Source organism: Oncorhynchus mykiss, chromosome 18 (assembly GCF_057628025.1).
Source record: "Oncorhynchus mykiss isolate SJ-2025 chromosome 18, ASM5762802v1, whole genome shotgun sequence".
Lineage (NCBI taxonomy): Eukaryota > Metazoa > Chordata > Actinopteri > Salmoniformes > Salmonidae > Oncorhynchus > Oncorhynchus mykiss.
The window spans coordinates 33,168,125-33,191,866 of NC_143039.1; the positions used below are offsets into that span (position 1 = coordinate 33,168,125).

At 43.3% G+C, this 23,742-nt stretch overlaps 2 protein-coding genes across 7 annotated transcripts; both read right to left on the reverse strand.

The window, feature by feature from the left end:
* Positions 1 to 113: 113 nt before the first annotated feature.
* Positions 114 to 17,402, reverse strand: LOC110495912 (major facilitator superfamily domain-containing protein 6-A). Of its 6 annotated transcripts, XM_021571434.3 has the most exons (12): positions 17,086 to 17,402; positions 8,030 to 9,357; positions 7,838 to 7,908; positions 7,551 to 7,605; positions 7,098 to 7,420; positions 6,063 to 6,160; positions 2,088 to 2,249; positions 1,730 to 1,828; positions 1,460 to 1,539; positions 1,150 to 1,350; positions 895 to 945; positions 114 to 705 (listed from the first exon to the last, which is right to left on the reverse strand). In XM_021571434.3, the coding sequence occupies exons 2-11, from the start codon at positions 9,353 to 9,355 to the stop codon at positions 943 to 945; spliced, it is 2,418 nt and encodes an 805-aa protein (XP_021427109.3). In that variant the 5' UTR covers positions 9,356 to 9,357; positions 17,086 to 17,402; the 3' UTR covers positions 114 to 705; positions 895 to 942. The 6 variants fall into 6 exon arrangements, 2 of the variants coding, with proteins under 2 accessions (XP_021427109.3, XP_021427107.3); XR_016488404.1 differs by lacking the exon at positions 6,063 to 6,160; XR_016488402.1 differs by lacking the exon at positions 895 to 945 and having other exon boundaries at positions 1,730 to 1,847.
* A 186-nt stretch (positions 17,403 to 17,588) lies between these two features.
* LOC149975476 (uncharacterized) lies at positions 17,589 to 19,719 on the reverse strand. Its single transcript, XM_090208234.1, has 3 exons — positions 19,506 to 19,719; positions 18,744 to 19,166; positions 17,589 to 18,578 (listed from the first exon to the last, which is right to left on the reverse strand). Exons 2-3 carry the CDS (start codon positions 18,806 to 18,808, stop codon positions 18,005 to 18,007), a joined length of 639 nt encoding a protein of 212 aa, XP_090064360.1. The 5' UTR covers positions 18,809 to 19,166; positions 19,506 to 19,719; the 3' UTR covers positions 17,589 to 18,004.
* Between the last annotated feature and the right edge of the window lie 4,023 nt (positions 19,720 to 23,742).

The following is a 23,742-nucleotide window of genomic DNA, read 5'->3' on the forward strand; positions in this document are numbered from 1 at the left end:
ATACGGTACACTACTGCCACCAAGTGTCTACTCTTGGGCTTTTAAAAACATGGCGGAATACAGACAGCAAAAATATAATTGAGACACCAGAAAAAGCAGTGAAAGTTAAATGATTTATCTACAAAATACATTTTTATTGTATATACACATCATTTCATCCCAAGAGTCAAAATAATAACATGATTGTCAGAAGCTCGTGCAGGAAGACACAGAGGAAATAAATACATTGCATTCTAGAAGGCAACAATCCCTTTGGACCCTTTCGAGATCAAATTCTATTTACACCATGTCAGATGACACACGCACAGAAAACAATCATTCTGTACTTTTTTTTAGAGCACAGTCATCGATGTGGAGTACCTCTTCCCTGCTGTACATGTCGCAGGAACCAAAAGGAGGCCCGCGACAATATAAGTACCTGCTCCGTCTCTAAACTCAACTCAAGCCTTTAATCTACTGTCGGAAAGGGTTTGTACTAGACAGTTGATGTGAAGCCTCAAAATTACCAGGTAAAAAGGCAGGGTGCGCCACAGAGTTCCCCTGGTCTGGTAGGGGAGAGGGCTGGGATTCGGGGTGCTCTGCGGGGTGGGCCTTGCTAGATACACTGCTTGGGGAACCGTTATGGTGGTGTGGCGACTCCTGTTGCTCTGTGCTGTGTTCAGTCTCCACTGCCTGGTATTCAGAAGAGGTCTGATCATTTTGCTCCTGGCAACAGACAAGATAATAGAACATCACTGGCTGATCCATCGTGACAAAATGTTTTGGATACACTAAAGATATAACCAAACCATGCAATAAACCAAACACAGGCACATAGGACATTTGACCACATTCCCCACAGCACGTCACAAAGACAGTGTCGAATTCACCTCTACAGTGCACACACAGTCTCACCTTTCTTTAGTTCACATGAAGGCGTGGGGGGGGAAATCGTTCACATAGTCACTGTTAATCGTACGATATAAAAACAGAAAAATAAATCCCATTGAAATAAAATATTTTAAAAAAGGTTATTAAAAAAAAAAACAGCATGAATTGGCTTGAAATTCTTAAACTTTCGAGTTGCACATCCGAGGACAAGAGTTCTCATTGAGATGTGACACGTCTTTAAAAAAGGAAAAAAAAAAGGACTATCGGCCATCATCCTACCTGCAGTGGCTGTGTCTCCGAGGGTAGACTACTCTTAGCCATGCAGTACATCTCTCTGATCTGGCAGACAGCGAAGGCTATGGTGACCCAGGGGGATCCACTCAGTACCCAGGCCGGTCTGTTAACATCCTCCTGCTCCTCCTGGTGCTTGGTCTTCTTAGCCGGGGGTCTAGGGTCAGGGCGGGGCACCATAACACCAACCTGGTAGTTGTAGTAGTAATTAGTAGTATTACATATCATTGTCCCACAATGGGAAATTGCTTCGCTGAAAGAAGCAGTATATGAGTACAACAATTTGGAGAGTTCTGACCTGGCTCTGCATCAAATCTATGGTAGCGATGGGAACTGGACTGGAAGGAACCGGAATGTTCTCTGCTAGCATCCTGTCCTCTATTGAGGGGAATACAAATTTAGGTTATTATTGTATGGTACACTGTGAAAAATAAGGGTGGTTTGCAGTTGTATAAATATGTTAGTTTTAGTGCAATATATGAAGCAATCCATTAAACCATTCTATATATACACAGAACAGGGTCTGTAAAAAAAAAAATCTGAACTGAGGTTCTCTCCCCTCCCTCACCCTTTTCCTCATTCTGTCCAGTCAGACATTGAATGAAGGAGAAGATGAGGAGTATCACCAGGGAAGCCATTCCAATCCCTCTGAACGTCTCTGCAGCTCCTGGAAAAAGAAAGACGCACTTTACAGATACACAAAAAACATAAATGCCAACACTTAAGGTGTCATTTAATAGGGTTATGAATGGTTTATACATAGTTTATTAGTGGTTATTTAGTTTAGAAATATGTAATAAACCCATAACTCATTGGTTCTCAAACTCATGGTAAAATATAAAAACATGGCTGTATGGCAGGAGTTGCTAAATTTCACTACTCAAATGGAACTGTCAAAAAAGAGGCCGTTGTTGTCGCAGCCGTACCAAAATAGTTGACGAAGACGCCCCCCACCATGGCCCCACAGCCCCGTCCCAGCCCCAGGTGTAGACCCTGGAGGATACCCTGGGCAGAGGTCCTCAGAGCTGGGGGCACCGCGGCACTCAGGTAGGAGATACAGGCTGCCCAAACCGACGCATGGGTCACACCTACAGTACAAAGAGACAGACAGAAAGAAAGACAAAACAAAAGGTTAGAAAAGTGAAATACCGTGTGTGGCTCAGAGGTAGAGCATGGCGCTTGTAAAGCCAGGGTTGTAGGTTTGATTCCCATGGGGGGGAACAGTACAAAAATGTATCCACTCACGACTAAGTCACTCTGGATAAGAGTGTCTGCTTAATGACTCAAATGTCAATGATGCCAGAGGACAAACATTGATGGAGGTGTTAAACATTACACAGCTTATAGGATAAAAATGCTTCTTCAAAGAAGGGGCGGCAGGTAGCCTAGCAGTTAAGAGTGTTGGGCCAGTAACCGAAAGGTCGCTGGCTTGAATCCCAGAGCTGACTAAGTGAAAAATCTGTTGATGTGCCCTTGAGCAAGGCACTCAACCCTAATTGCTCCTCTAAGTCGCTCTCGATAAGAGTTGTCTGCTAAATATAAAATTTTATACATTAGTACTGAAATAATGACATACAGAAGAATAAAAAGCAGTCCGTCTTGTAGTATTAGGAAACCTCACCTCGACTTTATTTAGGTCCTATGGATAAGGAAGTGTTGACACCTACACATCCGTTCATCATCCGTCAGGCAGACGGACTTCTCATTACGTGACCACAGAATCAAAATGTCAGAAGGATACAGTTGAAGTTGGAAGTTTACATACACTTAGGTTGGAGTCATTAAAACTCGTTTTTCAACCACTCCACAAATTTCTTGTTAACAAAACTATAGGTTTTAGCAAGTTGGTTGGGACATCTACTGTGTGTATGACAAGTCATTTTTCCAACAACTGTTTACAGAGATTATTTCACGTATAATTCACTGTATCACAATTCCAGTCAGTTGGGAAGTTTACATACACTAAGTTGACCGTGCCTTTAAACAGCTTGGAAAATTCCAGAAAATTATGTCATGGCTTTATAAGCTTCTGACTGGCTATAATTTGAGTCAATTGGAGGTGTACCTGTGGATGTATTTCAAGGCCTACCTACAAACTCAGTGCCTCTTTGCTTGACATCATGGGAAAACCAAAAGAAAATCAGCCAAGACCTCATAATTTTTTTTTGTAGACTTCCACAAGTCTGGTTCATCCTTGGGAGCAATTCCCAAAATGCCTGAAGGTATCACGTTCATCTGTACAAACAATAGTATGCAAGTATAAACACCATGGGACCATGCAGCCATCATACCGCTCAGGAAGGAGACGCGCTCCGTTTCCTAGAGATGAACGTACTTTGGTGCGAAAAGTTCAAATCAATCCCAGAACAACAGCAAAGGACCTTGAGAAGATGCTGGAGAAAACAGGTACAAAGGTATCTATATCCACATAACCCGAAAGGCCGCTCAGCAAGGAAGAAGCCACTGCTCCAAAACGGCCATAAAAAAGCCAGACTACGGTTTGCAACTGCACATGGGGACAAAGATTGTACTTTTTGGAGAAATGTCCTCTGGTCTAAGGAAACAAAAATAGAACTGTTTGGCCATAATGACCATTGTTATATTTGGAGGAAAAAGGGGGAGGCTTGCAAGCCGAAGAACACCATCCCAACCGTGAAGCACAGGTTTGGCAGCATCATGTTGTGGAGGTGCTTTGCTGCAGGAGGGAATGGTGCACTTCACAAAATAGACGGCATCATGAGGAAGGGAAATGATGTGGATATATTGAAGAAACATCTCAAGACAGTCAGGATGTTAAAGCTTGGTCGCAAATGAGTCTTCCAAATGGACAATGAGCCCAAGCATACTTCCAAAGTTGTGGAAAATTGGCTTAAGGACAACAAAGTCAAGTAATTGGAGTGGCCATCAAAAGACCTCAAGCCTATAGAAAATGTGTGGGTAGAACTGAAAAAAAGTGTGTGCGAGCAAGGAGGCCTACAAACCTGACTCAGTTACACCAGCTTTGTCAGGAGGAATGGGCCAAAATTCACACAACTTATTGTGGGAAGCTTGTGGAAGGCTACCCAAAATGTTGGACCCAAGTTAAACAATTTAAAGGCAATGCTACCACATACTAATTGAGTGCATGTACACTTCTGACCCACTGGGAATGTGATGAAAGAAATACAAGCTAAAATAAATAATTATTTACTATTATTCTGACATTTCACATTCTTAAAATAAAAGTGGTGATCCTAACTGACCTAAGACAGGGAATGTTTACGAGGATTAAATGTCAGGAATTGTGAAAAACTGAGTTTAAATGTATTTGGCTAAGGTGTACGTAAACTTCCGACTTCAACTGTATATACACACACATTCTTATGCTGAAGTAATGGAATGGTCATCTTACTTTGCTTTGTGGGCTGGGGTTGCAAAACACTTCTCTAAGACACAAAGCTCAGGAAGAAGCAAACAGTGCCTATCACTTATGACCAGTAATAACAAGCTTATTCTTACTTATTGAGCGCATTATCAGTTATTAAAAAAAAAATTGTCATGAGGCGTAGGCCTATAGGACATTTTATCCACCACCATTCAAAACACAACGCCATAGTTAAATTCCTTGCAAGAATCATGGATGAGTACATTCACTTTATAAGTCGACCCCTGTCCTAGAGCTGGGGCTATTTCTTTTGGACCCCCCCCAACGCTTTTAGTAATTAGTTTTTTTTATATACACTACCTGACCAAAAGTATGTGGACACCTGCTCGTCAAACATCTCATTCCAAAATCATGGCCATTAATATGGAGTTGGTTCCCCTTTGTCGTTATAACAGCCGCCACTATTCTGGGAAGGCTTTCCTCTAAATGGTGGAACATTGCTGCGGGTACTTGTATCCATTCAGCAACAAAAGCATTACTGAGGTCAGGCACTGATGTTGGAAGATTAGGCCTGGCTTGCAGTCGGCGTTCCAATTCATCCCAGAGGTGTTCGATGGGGGTTGAGGTCAGGGCTCGGTGCAGGCCAGTCAAATTCTCCCAGACCGATCTCGACAAACCATTTTTGTATGGACATCGCTTTGTGCACGGGGGCATTGTCATGCTGAAACAGGAAAGCGCCTTTCCCAAACTGTTGCCACAAAGTTGGAAGCACAGAATCATCTAGAATGTTTTTAGCGTATGTTGTAGCGTTAAGAATTCCCTTCACTGGAACTAAGGGGCCTAGCCTGAACCACGAAAAACAACCCCAGAAGTGTAAAATCACCAGGAATTCAACTAAAAATGTGTTTCATTTAGTAAGTCTGTTCCCAAGTGTTCCCACATCCCAAAAAATCTAATACCTGATTGCGTCTCAAAATACAATCTCTTTATGGGCTTAGTTGTGGTCAATTTGCAGTGTACAAATTATAATTATTCTCTGGGTCCCGACCATTCTCTTCAACAAAATTCGGCCCACTCTGGATCTAGTTGCCTACCTCTGTCCTATTGGTTATTGTGTACCCAAGGTGTCTGAAAGAGGGAGTGGAAAAATATATTCTCCTGTCCAGTGTTTGACAAGACCCATCCAACCTGCTCTTAAATAATCTCTCATCTGTAACCACAGATAGACAAACAGGGGTAACATGGTGCCTATTCACAAGTCATATGACATTACCAGGATATCCTTATTGAATTTCCTTTTGTTGATACTGTCTTTTAATATGACAGTTTTTTGAAGTGATACTGTAACGGTCCTATATTAACATTAAAAAGGTGTTTTATAAGGCAGCGATTGCTTGAAATAACAGAGATTCCTGTCCTAAGATGTACTTTACTGAGGCTCAAAAATACAGCCCTTAACTACGGACTCAAATTTCAACCTTTCCTCAGTCAGATGTCAACAGGAAGTAATGTCAATATCGGACCTGCTCTCTCTTACCTTGCAAGACCTCCATAGGCAGAACTATCCATGCATTCTCCAAGTAAGAAATGTACAGGTAGCGTGCTGTGTTACATGCCAAGCCAATGTACAAGACCCTAAGTTAGGAAAACAGGGAGGAAAGAAAGAAATTAGTGATGAGATTTTCAGAGGTTGGGTACTCCGAGCAAAAGTTATTAAGAAGAAGAAAAACAGATCAAATAGGGTGATGTATGGAATGTATAGGCTTTTCAGACTTGGAGCGTCTTTTGTTGCGTTAATTTGGATCCCATCGCAGAACACTCATCCAAGGTTTAAACAGGGGTGGACAATCCCAGCCCTCCAGGGCCTGATTGGCGGCACAGTTTTGCCCCAGCTAACACACCTGACTCCAATAATCACCTAATCATGATCTTCAGTTAAGAATGCAATTGGATTAAATGAGCTGTTTGCTAGGGATGGAGAAAAAGTGTGACACCAAATCAGGCCCTCGAGGACTGGAGTTGCCCAACCCCTGGTTTAAAGAGATGCCCTACTAGTTATAGTTAGTATTACTCATTGTGCACAGTGCCCATTGAACTGGTGAGGCAAAAAGCACAACAATTCTTCTTGAGACCTTTGCACTAATAGGTAACTGTATGACTTGCGGGGTTATAACCACCCAGGATGTTAGAGAAGAACGCTTTAAAATGGTGCGTCAAAATGACATAGGTCGCACAGAGCTGCCAGATGGATGGGCCTCTCTCCTTAAACATAACACCACACTCTCAAATGTCCCTGCTCTGTGCTAGGTCAGTCTGTCTGACTATAGTATACGCACAAGGCCTGTGTGACGTTCAAGCAAGAGGCACTCTAAACTAACACGATCGTTGAGGTGAAACGAGATAGCAAATGTGGAAATCCTCAGTTTCAGAAAATACTGTGCGCTTTGGTTGTTGTTGTTGCTGCTGCTGCTGCTGTTTTTGGTCAAATATTTGGTTAAAAGAGATGGATAATGTGATATCCCTTCCTCCACTACCCTCCCAAAAACAAGAACACCAACAACCCCATCCTTACCTGATGTGTCCCACCAGCTCGATAAACTTATGACTGGTGAAGTAAGCAGCCAGCTCCGACACATGACTCAGAACCGAACACACACCAAACAGCGTGGTGGTCCCCTTCAGGTCCTCTAGATGCCAATACAGGAAGGTGAACACAAAGCCGTAACCGAAGCCCATGAACCAGGCAACGAACAGCACCGTGCTGTACTGAACACTACACAGTAGCCTGAGGAGGTCACTGTAATAGAAAGGCTGTTCGGTGGTGGTGGACTCTGGGGTGATGGGGGTCTGGTCCGAGGTGGAGCTCTCCTCTGGAGATGCCACGTTCCCATCTACCTGTGTGCAAGAAAATGGTGTAAAATGAATAAAATAACAATTTTGTATTTAAAGCAGTATTTGCTTCGGCTAAAGAAATTAGAAAGACTATTTCCACTTAGTGTTAGTTTTCATTTTCCAGTTGATTTACCTGTGGTATCTCTACCTCCTGGGCCCTCTGAGGCAACTCCTGTCTGTAGTCCCCACTGTCAAATCAAACTTCATTTCAAAAGACATTTAAAAATCACCACACACTTTACAGTAAAATAAATCAAATAGAAGATATTAAAAACAAACTGCAATTCTATAAAATAGATGAATAAAAGAACATAAAACAAAGTCTAAAATAACAATAAAATCATTGATTTAAGGAAAAGCTAAAAAAAAAAAAAAAAAAGTGGGGTTTCAAACCGTTTAAATTGGCTCCAACCCTATTACCTGTCGAAGTAGAATTGTGTTGCTACCACCAGGGCCAGACCCATCATCACTCCAAAGACTATGAAGGCCACCTGGGGAAGGAACGAGTGAAGAAATGAACACATTAACTACATTTTTTATTTACGTATCAACTATGTTGCCCTTAACGACCCATTGCTTATTATTTGTCACATTTTCAATGTCATACTTTACCTGGTAGTTCTTGTACTCGGGCAGGATACAGCCGACCACGCCGTCGATGAGCAGCGTAATGTGGGTGTGGTCTATCCAGATACCCACTAGCAGCATGGTCACGCCCCAGCCAAGGGACCCCCACATTCTCTGCAGGCCGTAACGGTCCCGGTGCTTCCCCAGGTACTGTAACGTCACTGTGTCCACAATGGTGACCGCCGGCGCGCTGAAAAACTCCCCCACGATGATGACCAAGAGGATCAGGAGAAAAATGCTCTCGACCTGATCTTCGTTGTACTCAATGATGTACTCTTTAGGTTGGGTGGGGGCAGGGGTGGTGGTAGTGGTTGCCATAGTGGTTGTTGTAGTATTTGGAGTCACTTGAGTGGTATTGCCCTGTTCGTGAGGCATCAATGTGGAATTGGTGGTGGTGGGGGCATGGGTGGGGTTTTTAGTGGTCAGTGGCATATTTGTGGTATTCGGTAAAAGCTGAGTGGTATTGGCTTGCTCATTAGGCACCACTCTGGGTTGGGCGCCGGTGGGGGTGTGAGTGGCTGTTGTCGTAGCTGTAGTAGCATTGTTCTGCTCGTAAGGCACCCCAGTGGATTGAGTGGTATTGCTATCAGCACCTCTCCTATGCCTGCGGCGTACACTATAGCCAGAATCAAGGCCATTCAAAACAAAAGGGAAGCTAGGAAAGTAACTTTGAAACAAATCCCGGCGACTTCTCGTGTGATTGGTGGAGGCGTCCGGTAGCGAGCCGTTAATTGGTGTCATAGTAGTCAAGGGCAGTATTGGTGGGGCCACAGTGGGGATGTCCACCTTCTCCTTACAGATCATGGCAGCTGGTTTGACAAAGCCGATGCCACAGTTGAACACCAACCAACACAGCACAGAGAACAGCAACAATGGCTTCCCTTTCTTAAAACGATCGGCCACAACTCCCCAGAATGGCGCACTGCAGAACTCTATAAAGTACCGGATCCCAACCAACAGTCCACTACGGCTTGGTGACATCCCTAGCTGTTTGTAGTAGACGGCTAGGAGTGGGTGCAGGGATCCGTATGCTGCATAGAAGAAGAAGTAGAAGATCTTGGAGATGAGGAGCTGGGAGTTGACTCTTAGGCACATCCTCTCAAAGCAGCCTAGGTCTTTCAGTGGTAAGGCCATGGGTGTCTCTGGAGCAGACTGTGTGTCTGATGCTGCAGCAGACACTGGAGTGGAGCCTGGCTCTCGGTCGATCTGAAGCTCCAGGGAAAGATTGTTGAAGGGTTCGTCCAGGACGTACTTCCTCTTTTGATCTTCTTCATCATCCGAAAGGATGACCACTTTATCGTCTGCGGCCATCTCTGGAAGACAGGAAGTTAGATTCATGTTTACTGTAACTTATACAATAGACTACATTGATTATCATAACCATACAGTCTATAACCATACAGTCTATGTGTAGCAATATTGATGTTATTCATATTGATGTTACACAGGAAACAGAAACTCACTGTCAACTGCGAAGATTTTCAGCAAACTTAACATGTGTAAATATTTGTATGAACAAAACAAGATTCAACAACTGAGACAAACTGAGGGGAGGGGGGTCAAAATCAAAAGTAAGGTAGTATCTTGTGTGGCCACCAGCTGCATTAGGTACTGCAGTGCATCTCCTCCTCATGGACTGCACCAGATTTGCCAGTTCTTGCTGTGAGATGTTACCCCACTCTTCCACCAAGGCACCTGCAAGTTCCTGGACATTTCTGGGGAGGAATGGCCCTAGCCCTCACCCTCCAATCCAACAGGTCAAATAACGTGCTCAATGTGATTGAGATCCGGGCTCTTCACTGGCCGTGGCAGAACACTGACATTCCTGTCTTGCAGGAAATCATGCACAGAACGAGCAATATGGCTGGTGGCATTGTAATGCTGGAGGGTCATGTCAGGATGAGCCTGCAGGAAGGGTACCTGATAAAATAACGTATATGTTGAAAGATAATGTTAACGTTTCAGAGTGCAATTATTTAAAATGTATGAAATTGATTAGAATCGTAAAATTATAATCTGATGATGTGTGTAGTTTTAGTCAGAATTAGGTTAAACAATGCATCTGTATAGTGGAAAAACACAGACTGTCTGAGCAAGGCGTAGTTTAGGATTTGAACTTGTATGTGTGTGCCGAAGGAAAAAAAACGGAGAACAGTTCAACTGTGTTTGGACCGACCTGGCTAGGCCTCTGAGGAACCTATGATAGCATACGGAGTGCTTCTCAAGGTTCCCCTAATCTCGGGGGAATGGAACTGTCGCCTGGGCAGTGATACACAGTGGTGAGAACTATGGAGAAGGATAAAACTCACCTGGAAGTATGTGCGTAGGATACCTACTGTTTGTGTGGAAGTATGTGCGCAGCTATAAAATGGATGTCTTTGTATAATGGACTTCAGAGCGTTCTCGTGAATAAACTGTACTCTTTTTGCATAAGCTGAGTCTGACTAATTATTATTAAACCCATGGTCTTACAGATCTCAGTGATTGGTCAGAGCTATTGATTGTCAGTTATCATTGGGATTGAAAATTCTCGTGACAGTACCACATGAGGGAGGAGGATGTCTTCCCTGTAACGCACAGCGTTAAGATTGCCTGCAATGACAACAAGCTCAGTCCGATGATGCTGTGACACACCACCTCCAAATCGATCCCGCTCCAGAGTACCGTCCTCGGTGTAATGCTCATTCCTTCGACGATAAACACGTATCCGATCATCACCTCTGGTGAGACAAAACCACGTCTCGTCAATGAAGAGCACTTTGCCAGTCCTGTCTGGTCCGGCAATGGTGGGTTTGTGCCCTTAGGCGACATTGTTACCGGTGATGTCTGGTGAGGACCTGCCTTACAACAGGCCTACAAGCCCTCAGTCCTACCTCAGCCTATTGCGGACAGTCTGAGCACTGATGGAAGGATTGTGCATTCCTGGTGTAACTCGGGCAGTTGTTGTTGCCATCCTGTACCTGTCCCGCAGGTGTGATGTTCAGGTCTACTGATCCTGTGCAGGTGTTGTTACACGTGGTCTGCCACTGCGAGGACGATCAGTTGTCCGTCCTGTCTCCCTGTTAGCGCCGTCTTAGGCGTCTCACAGTACGGACATTGCAATTTATTGCCCTGGCCACATATGCCTCCTTGCAGCAGGCCGAAGGCACGTTCACACTGATGAGCAAGGACCCTGGGTATCTTTCTTTTGGTATTTTTCAGTCAGTAGAAAGGCCTCTTTAGTGTCCTAGGTTTTCATAACTGTGACCTTAATTGCCTACCGTCTGTAAGCTGTTAGGGTCTTAACGACCATTCCACAGGTGCATGTTCATTAATTGTTTGTGGTTCATTGAACAAGCATGGGAAACAGTGTTTAAACCCTTTACAAGGAAGACCTGTGAAATTATTTGGATTTTTACAAATCATCTTTTTGTTGTGACTATAACACAAAGCATATTGAAACATGGTGGCAGTGAAAAAAAGCCTCCCAGGCGCCAGTTTGGAAAAGTTCTGCTTTTACAAGCTAGTCATCGTGCCGAACATCAATGCTAGCTGATTATAGAATGACTATACTAAAAGCTAACTGTCTATTGGACATAAGCAGATTTGTGAGTAGCTAACATTCCATTCTACAAAAAAAATTGACTTTGATGATTGTAATTTAGCACTTACCTGGAAAAGATGGAAAGAGGAATTCAATTTGTACCTAGCTCTTACAATGGGAGAAAAACCTGATGACTACAAAGTGAAGCTACTGTACTACCTAATTGGGGGGGAAAGGCAGAGGGATTTGTGAGACCCTTGGTGTGGGCAGTACAAGAGACAATCTCTTTGTTGAGAAAGTAATTACAGCACAAGATGCATGTTGTGATCCCAAGAAAAATGAAACAATTGAGAGATATACATTTTTGTCATGCGGAGTCAGGGCCAAGATGAGCGATTAGACAAATATCTCACTGAATTGAGGACTCTAGCGGCCACCTGCAACTTTGTAGTAATCACCGACTTATCAGGGACTGGATTATGTGCATACAGATTGGAAGAGCTGCGGAACTGTCCAGACAAGGAGCTAAAGTCAAAATGTGCAGTAACACAGGAAGAGAGACCGAGAGGAGACTAGAGAAAGGGAGCGCTGTTACAATGCAGATACTGTGGACGGACACGAGGGAAAAAATGAAAAAATAAAATACATTTGCATATGAACAAAAATGTAAATCCTGTGTGGAGAAAAAAAAAAAATCCCTTCTCTACGGTTTGAAAAAGTGCAGGGACCAGCAAAGAGAAACAGTCCTGGCAATGTGAAATGCATCAGCTGAAACTGGAGAGAAGTGAGGATGTTCTCTGCATCACACAGGCCAAAGTCAGAGAGAATCAACGTGGTACAGGAATAAAAAATACAAAATAACTGACCGCAATGCTGCTCTCTTTGCAACCATGCTGGTCAACAAAATTATTTTTTAGATAGATTTCAGTCAGATTTCAGCCTGATTGTGGTGCTAGTTGTAATGTTATCCCTGCAAACCTCATAAAAGACAGTCACCTAGAGCCCTGCAGTCAGGTATTGGTGATGTGTAACAAGAGTAGTCTGACGCCACTGGGGAAGTGCACGCTTAAAAAAAAAAAAAAAGGTGATCAATCCACGCAATAAGAAAACCTACAGAGGTGAGTTCATCGTAGTCAACAAGAACGTGCACAGGCTCCATTGTAGGCAGCAAGGCTAACCAGGCAATGGAGTTGCTTAGTGTGCAGCATCACAGCATCCTGGCCGTCAAGAAAACAGGAGTACGCTGATGTATTCCATGGAGAGGGATGCTTACCCGGCAAACTGAAGCTGGGAGTGGACGAGCGAGTGGAGCCTGTCCAGTAGCACTATATAAACCACTCATGCCAAAAGCAGTGGGGGGGGGGGGGGGGGGGGGAAGAAAGCACAGATTGGATTGGCAGCCTGATCGCAATGCATAAACCATCTGGAAAACGAAGAGTGTGTATCGATCCAAAACCTTTCAAGGCGCTCAAGTGGAGCCATTACCCACTTCCCACTATTGAAGACGTGCTCTGTTCAGGTCTGGCACCACATGTCTTCTCTTGTTTGTGATGGGAAAAAAACTAAAAAACAACTGACATGTGGAACTGGATGAGGAATCCAGCTCTCTCACCACGTTCTCGACTGCCATGGGACACGCTACAGGTGGCTGCGCATGCCAAATCGGAATCAGTTCAGCCCCAGAGATCTTTCAGAGGAAGTTGAAACAGGGAATGGAAGGTCTGCCGAGGAGTCCATAAATAAATAAAAATCACTGCAGATGGCATCCTGATTATGGGGGAAAGAAGACAACGATGAAGCAGCAATTCTGGACGATGACAAAAACGTGTGAATGCTCCTGGACAGATGCAGGAAGCTCAATATCAAGCTGAATCCAGATACGCTACAGCTCAGGCTGAAGGAAGTGCCCTACATTGGTCACCTAACATCAAAGGGGTTTGAAAGTGGTCCCGTGAAAAGCGACAGCCATCAGACAGATGCCTCGGCCTACAGATGTGCAGGGGGGAGGGGTGCAGCGCCTCCTGGGCATGGTAAACAACCTATCCAAGTTCTGCAGCCACGCCACGGAGCACTGCAAGCCCGCTGTGACACCTAACACACAAGGACTCGAGCTGGCTTTCAAGAAAAATCAGCTGACACCATTGCACAGACCCCTGTGGTCAGTCTCAGATTCCTGGAAAACATGTGGAAGCAGGGTGTGCCTCACAGAACAGGAGAACAGAGGCCCTGTGGAATCAATCAACATGATACACTTACCTGCCTGTGTCAAGCGAGAGACTAAAGGCCATCCAGAGAGCCACTGAAGCTCCAGACGCTGAAGAATGTGATCCTGCAGCGGTGGCCAGAAGTGAAAGAACATGTACCCTTGGAAGGAGCAATGTATTCTCACAACAAAGACGAGTTGAGTGTGCAAAGTGGAGTCATTGTGCTCGCTGCCCTCAAAAGAATCCATTCCTTACACATAGGAATCGAGGGATGTCTGAGAAGAGCTTGCGAGTGCGTCTACTGACCGGGCATGAATGCACAACTGAGAACATACATGGAACAATGTAGCACCTGCACTGCATGGGGTGTGAAGCAGCAGAAAGAGACGCTGAAGCCACACGAAGCACCAAAGCTTCCCTGGGAGAAAAAGATGGACCTGTTCGAGTTCAACAACAGACTCCATGGTCACAGTTGATTGAAAACTCTCAAACTTCTGGAAAGTGGACCATTTGGGGGAACACACAGTCAGAAACGGTCATTTGAAAACTGAAGACACACTTTGCACGGTACGGTATACCTGACATCATATATTCAGACAATGGCCCCCAGTACTCTTCAGGCGAGCTCCGAAGTTTCAGCAAGGCCTGGGACTTTAAACACTAAACATTGTCTCCAGTATACTCGCAAAGTATTGGGAAATTGGAATCCGCAGCGAAAACAGCCAAACGACTGATGGAAAAAGCAAAGAGAGCAGGTGCTGACCCATACCTAGTCATGCTAGATCACAGAAATACCCCGTCACAAGCAGACTGCAGCCCTGCAATGGCACTGATGGAAAGATGTACAAAGACAATAGTGCGAATGAATGAAAATCTGCTGAGACCAGGAATGACAAAATGAATGGTCAGCAGAGAAGTTCAAAGAAAGTCAGGAGAGACAGGCAAAGTACTACAATACCTCTAAGGATTTCACAGAGTTGCAATGAGATGACAGCGTGAGAGTTGAGCCACTCACAGGTAGGGCCATCCAAAGACCTACTGTATACAACTGAAAGACTGAATGTAAATCAAAGAAAGTAAAAACAAATATAGTACCAGTCAAAAGTTGACACACCCACTCATTCCAGGGATTTTCTTTATTTTGTACTATTTTCTACATTGTAGAATAAGACATCAAAACTATGAAGTTACACATATGGAACCATGGAGTAACCCATTTTTTTTTTTATATATATATATATATATATATATATTTGAGATTCTTCAAAGTAGCCACCCTTTGCCTTGATGACAGCTTTGCACACGCTTGGCATTCTCTCAACCAGCTTCACGAGGTAGTCACCTGGAATGCATTTCAGTTAACAGCTGTGCCTTGTTAAAAGTTCATTTGTGGAATTTCTTTCCTTCTTAATGCGTTTGAGCCAATCAGTTGTGTTGTGACAAGGTACATGTGGTATAGAGAAGATGGTCTTTTACCAAATAGGACTAAGTCCATATTATGGCAAGAACAGCTAAAATAAGCAAAGAGAAACGACAGTCCATCATTACTTTAAGACATGAAGGTCAGTCAATAATTTCAAGAACTTCAAGTGCAGTCACAAAAACCATCAAGCGCTATGATGAAACTGGCTCTCATGAGGACCGCCACAGGAAAGGAAGACCCAGAGTTACCTCTGCTGCAGAGGATAAGTTCATTAGAGTTAACTGCACCTCAGATTGCAGCCCAAATAAATGCTTCACAGAGGTCAAGTAACAGACACATTTCAACATCAACTGTTCAGAGGAGACTGCGTGAAATCAGGCCTTCACGGTCAAACTGCTGCAAAGAAACCACTATTAAAGAACACCAATAAGAAGAAGAGACTTGCTTGGGCCAAGAAGGATGAGCAATGGACATTTGACTGGTGGAAATCTGTCCTTTGATCTGATGGGTCCAAATTTGAGATTTTTGGTTCCAACCAGCGTGTCTTTGTGAGACACAGAATAGGTGAACGGATGATTTCTGCATGTGTGGTTCCCACCATGAAGCATGAAGGAGGAGGTGTGATGGTACTTTGCTGGTGACACTGTCGGTTATTTATTTAGAATTCAAGGCACACTTAACCAGCATGGCTACCACAGCATTCTGCAGCAATATGCCATCCCATCTGGTTTGCACTTTTTGGGACTATCATTTGTTTTCAACAGGACAATGACCCAACACACCTTCAGGCTGTGTAAGGGCTATTTGACCAAGACGGAGAGTGATGGAGTGCTGCATCAGATGACCTGGCCTCCACAATCACCCAACCTCAAGCCAATTGAGATGGTTTGTGATGAGTTGGATCGCAGAGCGAAGGAAATGCAGCCAACAAGCGCTCAACATGTGGGAACTCCTTCAAGACTGTCGTAAAAGCATTTCAGGTGAAGCTGGTTGAGAGAATGCCAAGAGTGTGCAAAGCTGTCATCAAGGCAAAGAGTGGTTACTTTGAAGAATCTCCAATATATTTTGATTTGTTTAACACTTTTTTGGTTACTACATGATTCCATGTGTTATTTCATAGCTTTGATGTCTTCACTATTATTCTACAATGTAAAACACAGTAAAAAATAAAGAAAAACCTTGAATGAGTAGGTATATCCAAACTTTTGACTGGTACTGTGTGTGTGTACAAATAGACAGTGAGAGACAAACAAACATTCAGTTCACATTAAAATGATTGCAGACATGGACTACATGCCAAAGTTAGGTGGAGTCTGCCTTTGTTGTAGAAAAAAAAGAGAACGTGTAGCAATATTCATGTTACTCATTTTGATGTTACACAGGAAACGGAACCACTTGTTTCTTACTGACTTCGTGTACTTGATGTGCTGGTTAACAACACGCATAGTAAAATTTGCTTAACTATATATCGTGATTACAACACAAAGCATATTGAAACACTATGTTATTCAGTAAACATGTTAATCATGGCTACAATAAAGATAAGGCTACCCACAAGTTGCACAATGGGTGTAAGAAATATAGTAACATTGTTACAACCTAAGAACTCATGTTGCTCGTGAGTGGGTGTCATATCAGAAGAACCGGTGAAACCGGTGAGAAAATACATTTCACCGTCCAATGCGGTAGTATGAACTAAATGCATGTTTCACTGTCAAATAATGAACACAACACCAAATTGAAGACGTAAAAAGTACGTTTACTTTAAGCAGTGCTAAACAGAGCACTTACATCAAAATATCGTAGATTCGCAATAAAATTACAAAATTAGCGCAGTTTCTCTTTAACATGGAAATATGAGCTTGGACGCCCGTGTTCTCATCAAGCTTACCTGACAAAGTCACCGGTCCGTATTCCTATTCTTTCAACTATGACTACGCAGGTTCGACGGTGGCAGTTGTGTCTCCCAGTCGTAAATCGAACGCTTCCTGCATTGCCTACAATTCAGTTTATTTCGTCGTTTTCCTATGCATGCATGATACAGATGAACGATAACACCGTAAATAATATATTTTAAGACTCATGCAAATACTCCGACCTACAACCACACCTTCGTTCAGGCCATTTCGCTCAGATGGGAACTCCGAACTCGATACGCCCAGAGGATGGGTTTCGTGTGACGTCTGTGCTATCTGTTAAAGTGAAACCAACCTCCCAAATATTGTCCCGCTGCCCTTCAACATACACCAACTACGGTAAATGCTTAAAAGCATGTTTATAACGAACTGTAAAGGCAACATGTGCAATTGTTATTGTTTCTAAAATCTATAACATCTATAAAATATATATTTCCTACATAATAAAGAAAATATATAGAATAGAATGCAGCTTGTGCACCTTTCAATTTCGTTTAATTTAATATTTTCCACACCTGTAGTATTGTTCATATTGCAACAACCCAGGGTTTATAAGCGCGGATCATTCGACTCTGCCGCTTGAGCATGCTTTTGCGGCACAGTCGATATCGCGCTGGACTTCGGGCTAGAAGGTCGAGGGTTCGAGGCCTGCTCCCTGTCTGTTTCATTACAATATTGTATATCAAAGTATCTTATCAAACACTACAAATGCAGAAAGTGTACATATTGAGTAATTGATGAATACATTTGTGTACAATAATTGCTGAAATTGTATAATAGCCTACTAAATGTCCTTTAAAATATGGCAATGTTTCTAATAGTCTCTGAGGGATATTTTCTTCATGTTACTGTAGTACAAGTGTACAAAAAAGGATTGTGTTGCCGAGAAGAAGTCTATCCCTTGTGATCTGAGTCAGACAAGTTGCCCTGCTCTGTCCAATGCCTTCCCCTCTTCTTCTTCTTTATCTTCCTCTCCGCCATGACCATGGCCTCCAACATTGTTATCACCACTGTGATGGTGATAATCAGCACAATAACCATCTCGGCGATACACAGCTCCGTATCCACATCCATCAACCTGTAGTTCGCTAATTCTGTCGGAGCATTACAGCTAAGATTATAGTAATCATCCAAGAACAGCCTTTGAACACTTCTAAGCTTATGGAACACTTTCTGTAGGTCACGATTGCAGTTCCAGGGGTTTCCTTCCAACAGGATATGGGTACTATACATGTGGATGCTTAGGAAGGTCTTGAAGTAGATGGTGCTCATCTGGTTGTGGGCCAGGTTGAGCAGGGCCAGGGAGATCATGGCGGTGAAGACACCCTCTTGGGTCTTGTTGATCTGGTTCCCCTGCAGGTTGAGGACCTCCAGGGACTTCAGCATGCAGAACACCCCATTGTTTAGGGAGACGAGATGGTTGTCCTCCAGGTGGAGCTGCCGCAAGGTGGACATGGAGCCAAAGGACCTCACCTGGATGGAATAGAACAGACACAATAGAATAAAACCAAATAAAAAAACAATATAACAGAATAAAATAAAACACAATATAATATAGTAAAATAGAACAGAATAGAATTGCATAAGTCCTGTGTCACCTTATTTGATGTTGTTCAACAAAAGTAAAAACAACCTCACCTGGATGTTATGGATGGTGTTGCCAGTAAGGTTGAGCCTCTGTAGGCCATCCAGGTGCATGAAGCTCTTGCTGTGCAGGGTGTGCAGGTGGTTGTGGCACAGCTGCAGCTCTCTCACGAGCGTTCAGGCCCAAGGAGAAGCTCTCGCTCAGGGACGAGATCCTGTTTAATCAATCAATACATCAATACATCAGCCACAGCGCTGATTTTGTTGTCCTTTATAAGCAGAACTCTTCAGTTTGCGTTCCATTTGGAAGGAACTCTTCGGAAGGTTAGGAGGTTCATAGATAGGTCTGGGTGTTGCGTGTAAGGAGGGATGTGGTTGGGTAAAGAGGGCGTTAGTGCAAAGCGGAGAGTTTCAGTTCCTCGCGACAGTCGCAGCCTTTCTCGCACGGGGTGCCGTGAGACTTGGAGTAAACCTTCATCAACAGTAGGAGACAAAAGAAGTACTGCATTTTGGCCCCTTATTACACCGGTAAAAATGAGACAGAGAAAATGTGGTAACACATACAGCCTTAATACACAGGTACAACAACTTTAAGTACACCAGCAACAACATTCTATTTGCATGTTGTTGTGTAGTAATTTCGGAACTGGATTCTAGATAGTGTAATGGAGTTGAGCAATATAGCCCTTAAAAGTTCACGAAGTAAGCTACCATTATACAAGTATCCCTGACACAACGATCTACAACAAAGCATCCATTTTGACCAAATATGGCAATTTGGCCATGATAAAATAAAGAGAAATTGCCTTACCTTCACATCTATGATGAGGAGGGGGCTGGAGAGGGGTTTTAAAGAGATTGCTTGTAAACTGGGGCAACATCTGAGAATAAGGCGACACTTCCCTCTTTGAAGCATGAGCGTGTGGGTTACGTGATTTAAGGACAGGGGTGGAGGGGAGTAAGATGATCTTCCATTTATGTAGCCTAGTTGATGAATCAGATATTTATCTGCTGAACCTGTTGAACTGCAGCGAGAAAGATTATAGTAATTCCAACCAAATCCTTAACTTAGTTTCATGTCATATCCTTCAATCAATCCATCCACCTACATTAATCTGACATCTCAGCTTACCCACATAAGCCTTTTCCCGATCACCATGTGAAAGGCAGAAATTGCTACCTCATGGTGGATGCTTGTGTAGCTCAGTTGGCAAGTGCAATGGCGCTAGCATCCAAAATGCTGTGGGTTCAATTCTTGGGTGTATCTAATACAGGTTCAACTTTTTCAGCCTGGGACCCAAATGATAAATTCTGTGGTTTCCTGGGACCCAAGCTTACAAAAACATGCAACTATATGTAAATATCGGTACATTTCATTGCCCTTATGCCCAATAACAAATGCAACATCGACAAAGAACAATTCAATTGAATACCGATATACACAGCTACTCATGTTAATCTTTCCCCATTAAAACACTCTTACATGTGTCTAGGTTGGACCTGTTGCTGTTAAAATACAATAAATCACTGAAATAAACTGATCGATCACATCACACAGATGTAGACCATAAAACACACACACACACAGTCCTAATGGTAGGTGTGTGACTGGTTGACGTTTTCAACAAGCAGGTCTATTCTGGGCTCAGTTTTTGACAGTTGAGAACCCTGACTCGCACAGGTACGTGGTGCCAAACAGGATCAGAACATCTACTGCTTTCTCAGGCAGTTCTCTCAGCCTCAAAAAGCATCTTGCGTCTATCAGTGTATTCCAGTTCAGAATAAAAACGATTGCTTGTATTTGAACAGCAACAGTTTTCCCCTTCATCTGTACTGTTACTAGGGTTGCACTATCAGTAACGTTAGCTAGATAGCTTGCTTTGGCTAATGTTAGCTATTAGCTGTGTAAAAGGCCAGGGGGTTGTTTGAAGAGAAACTCACATCGACTACTATGAGTAGAACTCCCCTTATTTCTGCTTATCATCATCACCTGTTATACAATTACAACAATACCTTGCTAGCTGACTTACTTTTCCACTGTCAAAGCACTGCTTCCTGAAGTATTCTGCCCTGTTCTAAAATAACTCCCTGGGTTTACCGTCAAGCTGTCGATGTTTGGTCAGGACCAGTCGTTTTAATTTGTTCGATTTTGAGAGACTCATTACTAAGCACTTCCCTGCACAAAACACATTGTGGGCGCTCCTCGTTATTTCTCAAAGTTTGTATGAAACCGAGAGAGAGAAACCCATCGCTGTATTTGCGTTTAATGACAATAGATCTTGTGGCTAGCTTGAGTCCATTCGATGATGGCGAGTGGGAATTACAAGCCAGTGGCTGACAGCGCATCATCTGCTGCTGAACAACAGCACTGCAGCGTGTGTGTCGCGAAGTGATCTTCAAGAAAACTGTCGAAAAAATATATGTTAATTAAACCGCGAAGAACACTGGACATCTTCCTCTCACGCAGCTGCCAAACTGAGCAGAAACACCGCTGCAAAGTAGAGAGCGTACGGAACAGAGAGTGCAGTTGCACTTGGCCAAAATCAATTCCAGTAATTAATGAAATAATTATAAATGTACTCTGACACCTCGCGACCCACCATTAACAGGGCTGCGACCCATTACTCATACTTTAAGAAAGGCTGATCTAATACCCACAGCTTACAAAAAAGGTATGCATTCACTGAACTGTATGTTGCTTTAATTCAGGGTCCCCCGTACTACACAGTTTATTCAAATAACCAACTCATCAAGCTTTGATCATTTGAATCAGTTGAGTAGTGCTAGGGGAAAAACCAAAACGTGCACCCAGAGGGTTCCCCAGGACCAAGTTTCTAAACCCTGCTTTAGATAAGGTGTCTGCTATGAAAGAGAAGTTAAGACAGAGTTGTTTAGTGGTTTGAATTTCCTTCTGGCCCCTGGTTTACTTTCCAGCAAGGCCTGACCTGGACAATTCTATCTCTGTGACTGGAAACGAAGTATTGATATTTCAATATAACAGATATTATGCAACAATTTCTGAGTTACAGTTCATATAAGGATATCAGTCAATTAAAATAAAATCATTAGGCCCTAATCTATGAATTTCTGGGAACAAAGATATGCATCTGATGGTTACAAATACCTTTTTTTTTTTTTAAAAAGGTAGGGGTTTAGATCAGAAAACTAGTCCGTTTCAGGTGTGACCACCGTTTGCCTCACACATCTCCTTCACATAGAGTTGATCAGGCTGTTGATTGTGGCCTGTGGAATGTTGTTGCATTCTTCTTCAATGGCTGTGCAAAGTTTCTGGATAGTGGTGGGAACTGGAAGACGCTGTCATACACGTCAATCCAGAGCATCCCAACTATGCTCAGTTGGTGACATGTCTGGTGAGTATGCAGTCTATGGAAGAACTGTGACATTTTCCGCTTCCAGGAATTGTGTACAGACCCTTGCGACATGGGCCGTGCATTATCATGCTGAAAAGTAAGGTGAGGGAGGCGAATGAATGGCACGACAATGGGATCTCTTCATGGCATTAAAATTGCCATCGAGAAAATGCAATTGTGTTCGTTGTCCATAGTTTATGCATGCCTATACCATACGCCACCGCCACCATGGGGAACTCTGTTCACAATGTTGACATCAGCAAACCGCTCGCCCAAACTACACACTGCCCGATACTGTTGAAATCGGGATTCATCCATCGAGGTAGAGCATTTGCCCATTGAAGTCGGTTACGACACCGAACTACAGTCAGGTCAATACTCTGGCAAGGACGTTGAGCACACAGATTAGCTTCCCTTTAGACGGTTTCTGACAGTTTGTGCAGAAATGATTTGGTTGTGCAAACCCACCGTTTCATCAGCTGTCCGCGTGGCTGGTCTCAGACCATCCTGCAGAAGAAGAAGCCAGATGTGGAGGTCCTGGGCTGGTGTGGTGACACGTGGTCTGCAGTTGTGAGCCGGTTCGACTTACTGCAAAATTCTCTAAAACAACGTGGGAAGCGGCTTATGATAGAGAATTTAACATTCAATTCTTTGGCAACGGGATTTGTATTTGATCTAGCAACCTTTTGGTTACTGGCCCAACTCTCTAAACACTAGGCAACCTGCTGCCCCATTTGAAAGGAATAAGCTTTTTGTGCATATTTCTGGGATCTTTTATTTCAGCTCATGAAACATTTTTGTTCACTATACTCATAGAAGACTGACTGGACAGATTCTAGATCATATTTAGTTACATGCCTAAAGAAAAGTAAGCGTGTGCAATTGATAAACATTATTGTCACAGTCCTTAAAATATATACTTTTTTTACTAATGTACTACCCTAATCATGTTTGGATATCTTTACTTTTCCAATATTACTTTACTATCAATCTTACTGAAACAACATCACATTACTTTAATTTCCCCTATGGCTTTCCCATTTGTAGATGGACTTAATTTTCGCCATCAGGATGTTTTGAATGACTTCAATAGAGAGAGCCAAAAGTCAAACACATAATGTCATGTTTGTGGAGGAAAACAACAGGCAGTGTAAAGGTAGCAACACACACCTTTTCCTGCTTGTCCATTGAAACAGTATTTGATATCCAGTGACATCCAGTGTTTTTATCTGTTGTCCACATGCAAGAACAGAGAGGGGGCCGGTACTGGAAGGAGTGCATCGGTAAGCCTCCCTCTTATAAGTCCTATAAACAAAGGATGGTCTCTGGTCAGAGCCACAAGACTACAGCTATAAAAGACAACCTCACAGTGGCTTAAGTCCATGTAAATATCTCTATCAGTAGCCAGTAGCATCAGAAGATTTGTGAATTACTGTAAGAATACCAGTGATGAATTTCGAATCCCTGCCCCGGATTGCACAGACACAGTGATGGTGACGTCCCCATGCTCCACATTGCTCTTGATCTGTCCCTGTCTCCCAGAGTCCCATCTGTCACTGTGGTGTGATAGGAACAGGGGTTGTCATGGAGACACCTGCCACCTGCTCCAGCCTAGCTGTGGGATACATGATTGATTAAAGACATGACAGCTGGAGCAGTTGGATTGAGAGAATGTCC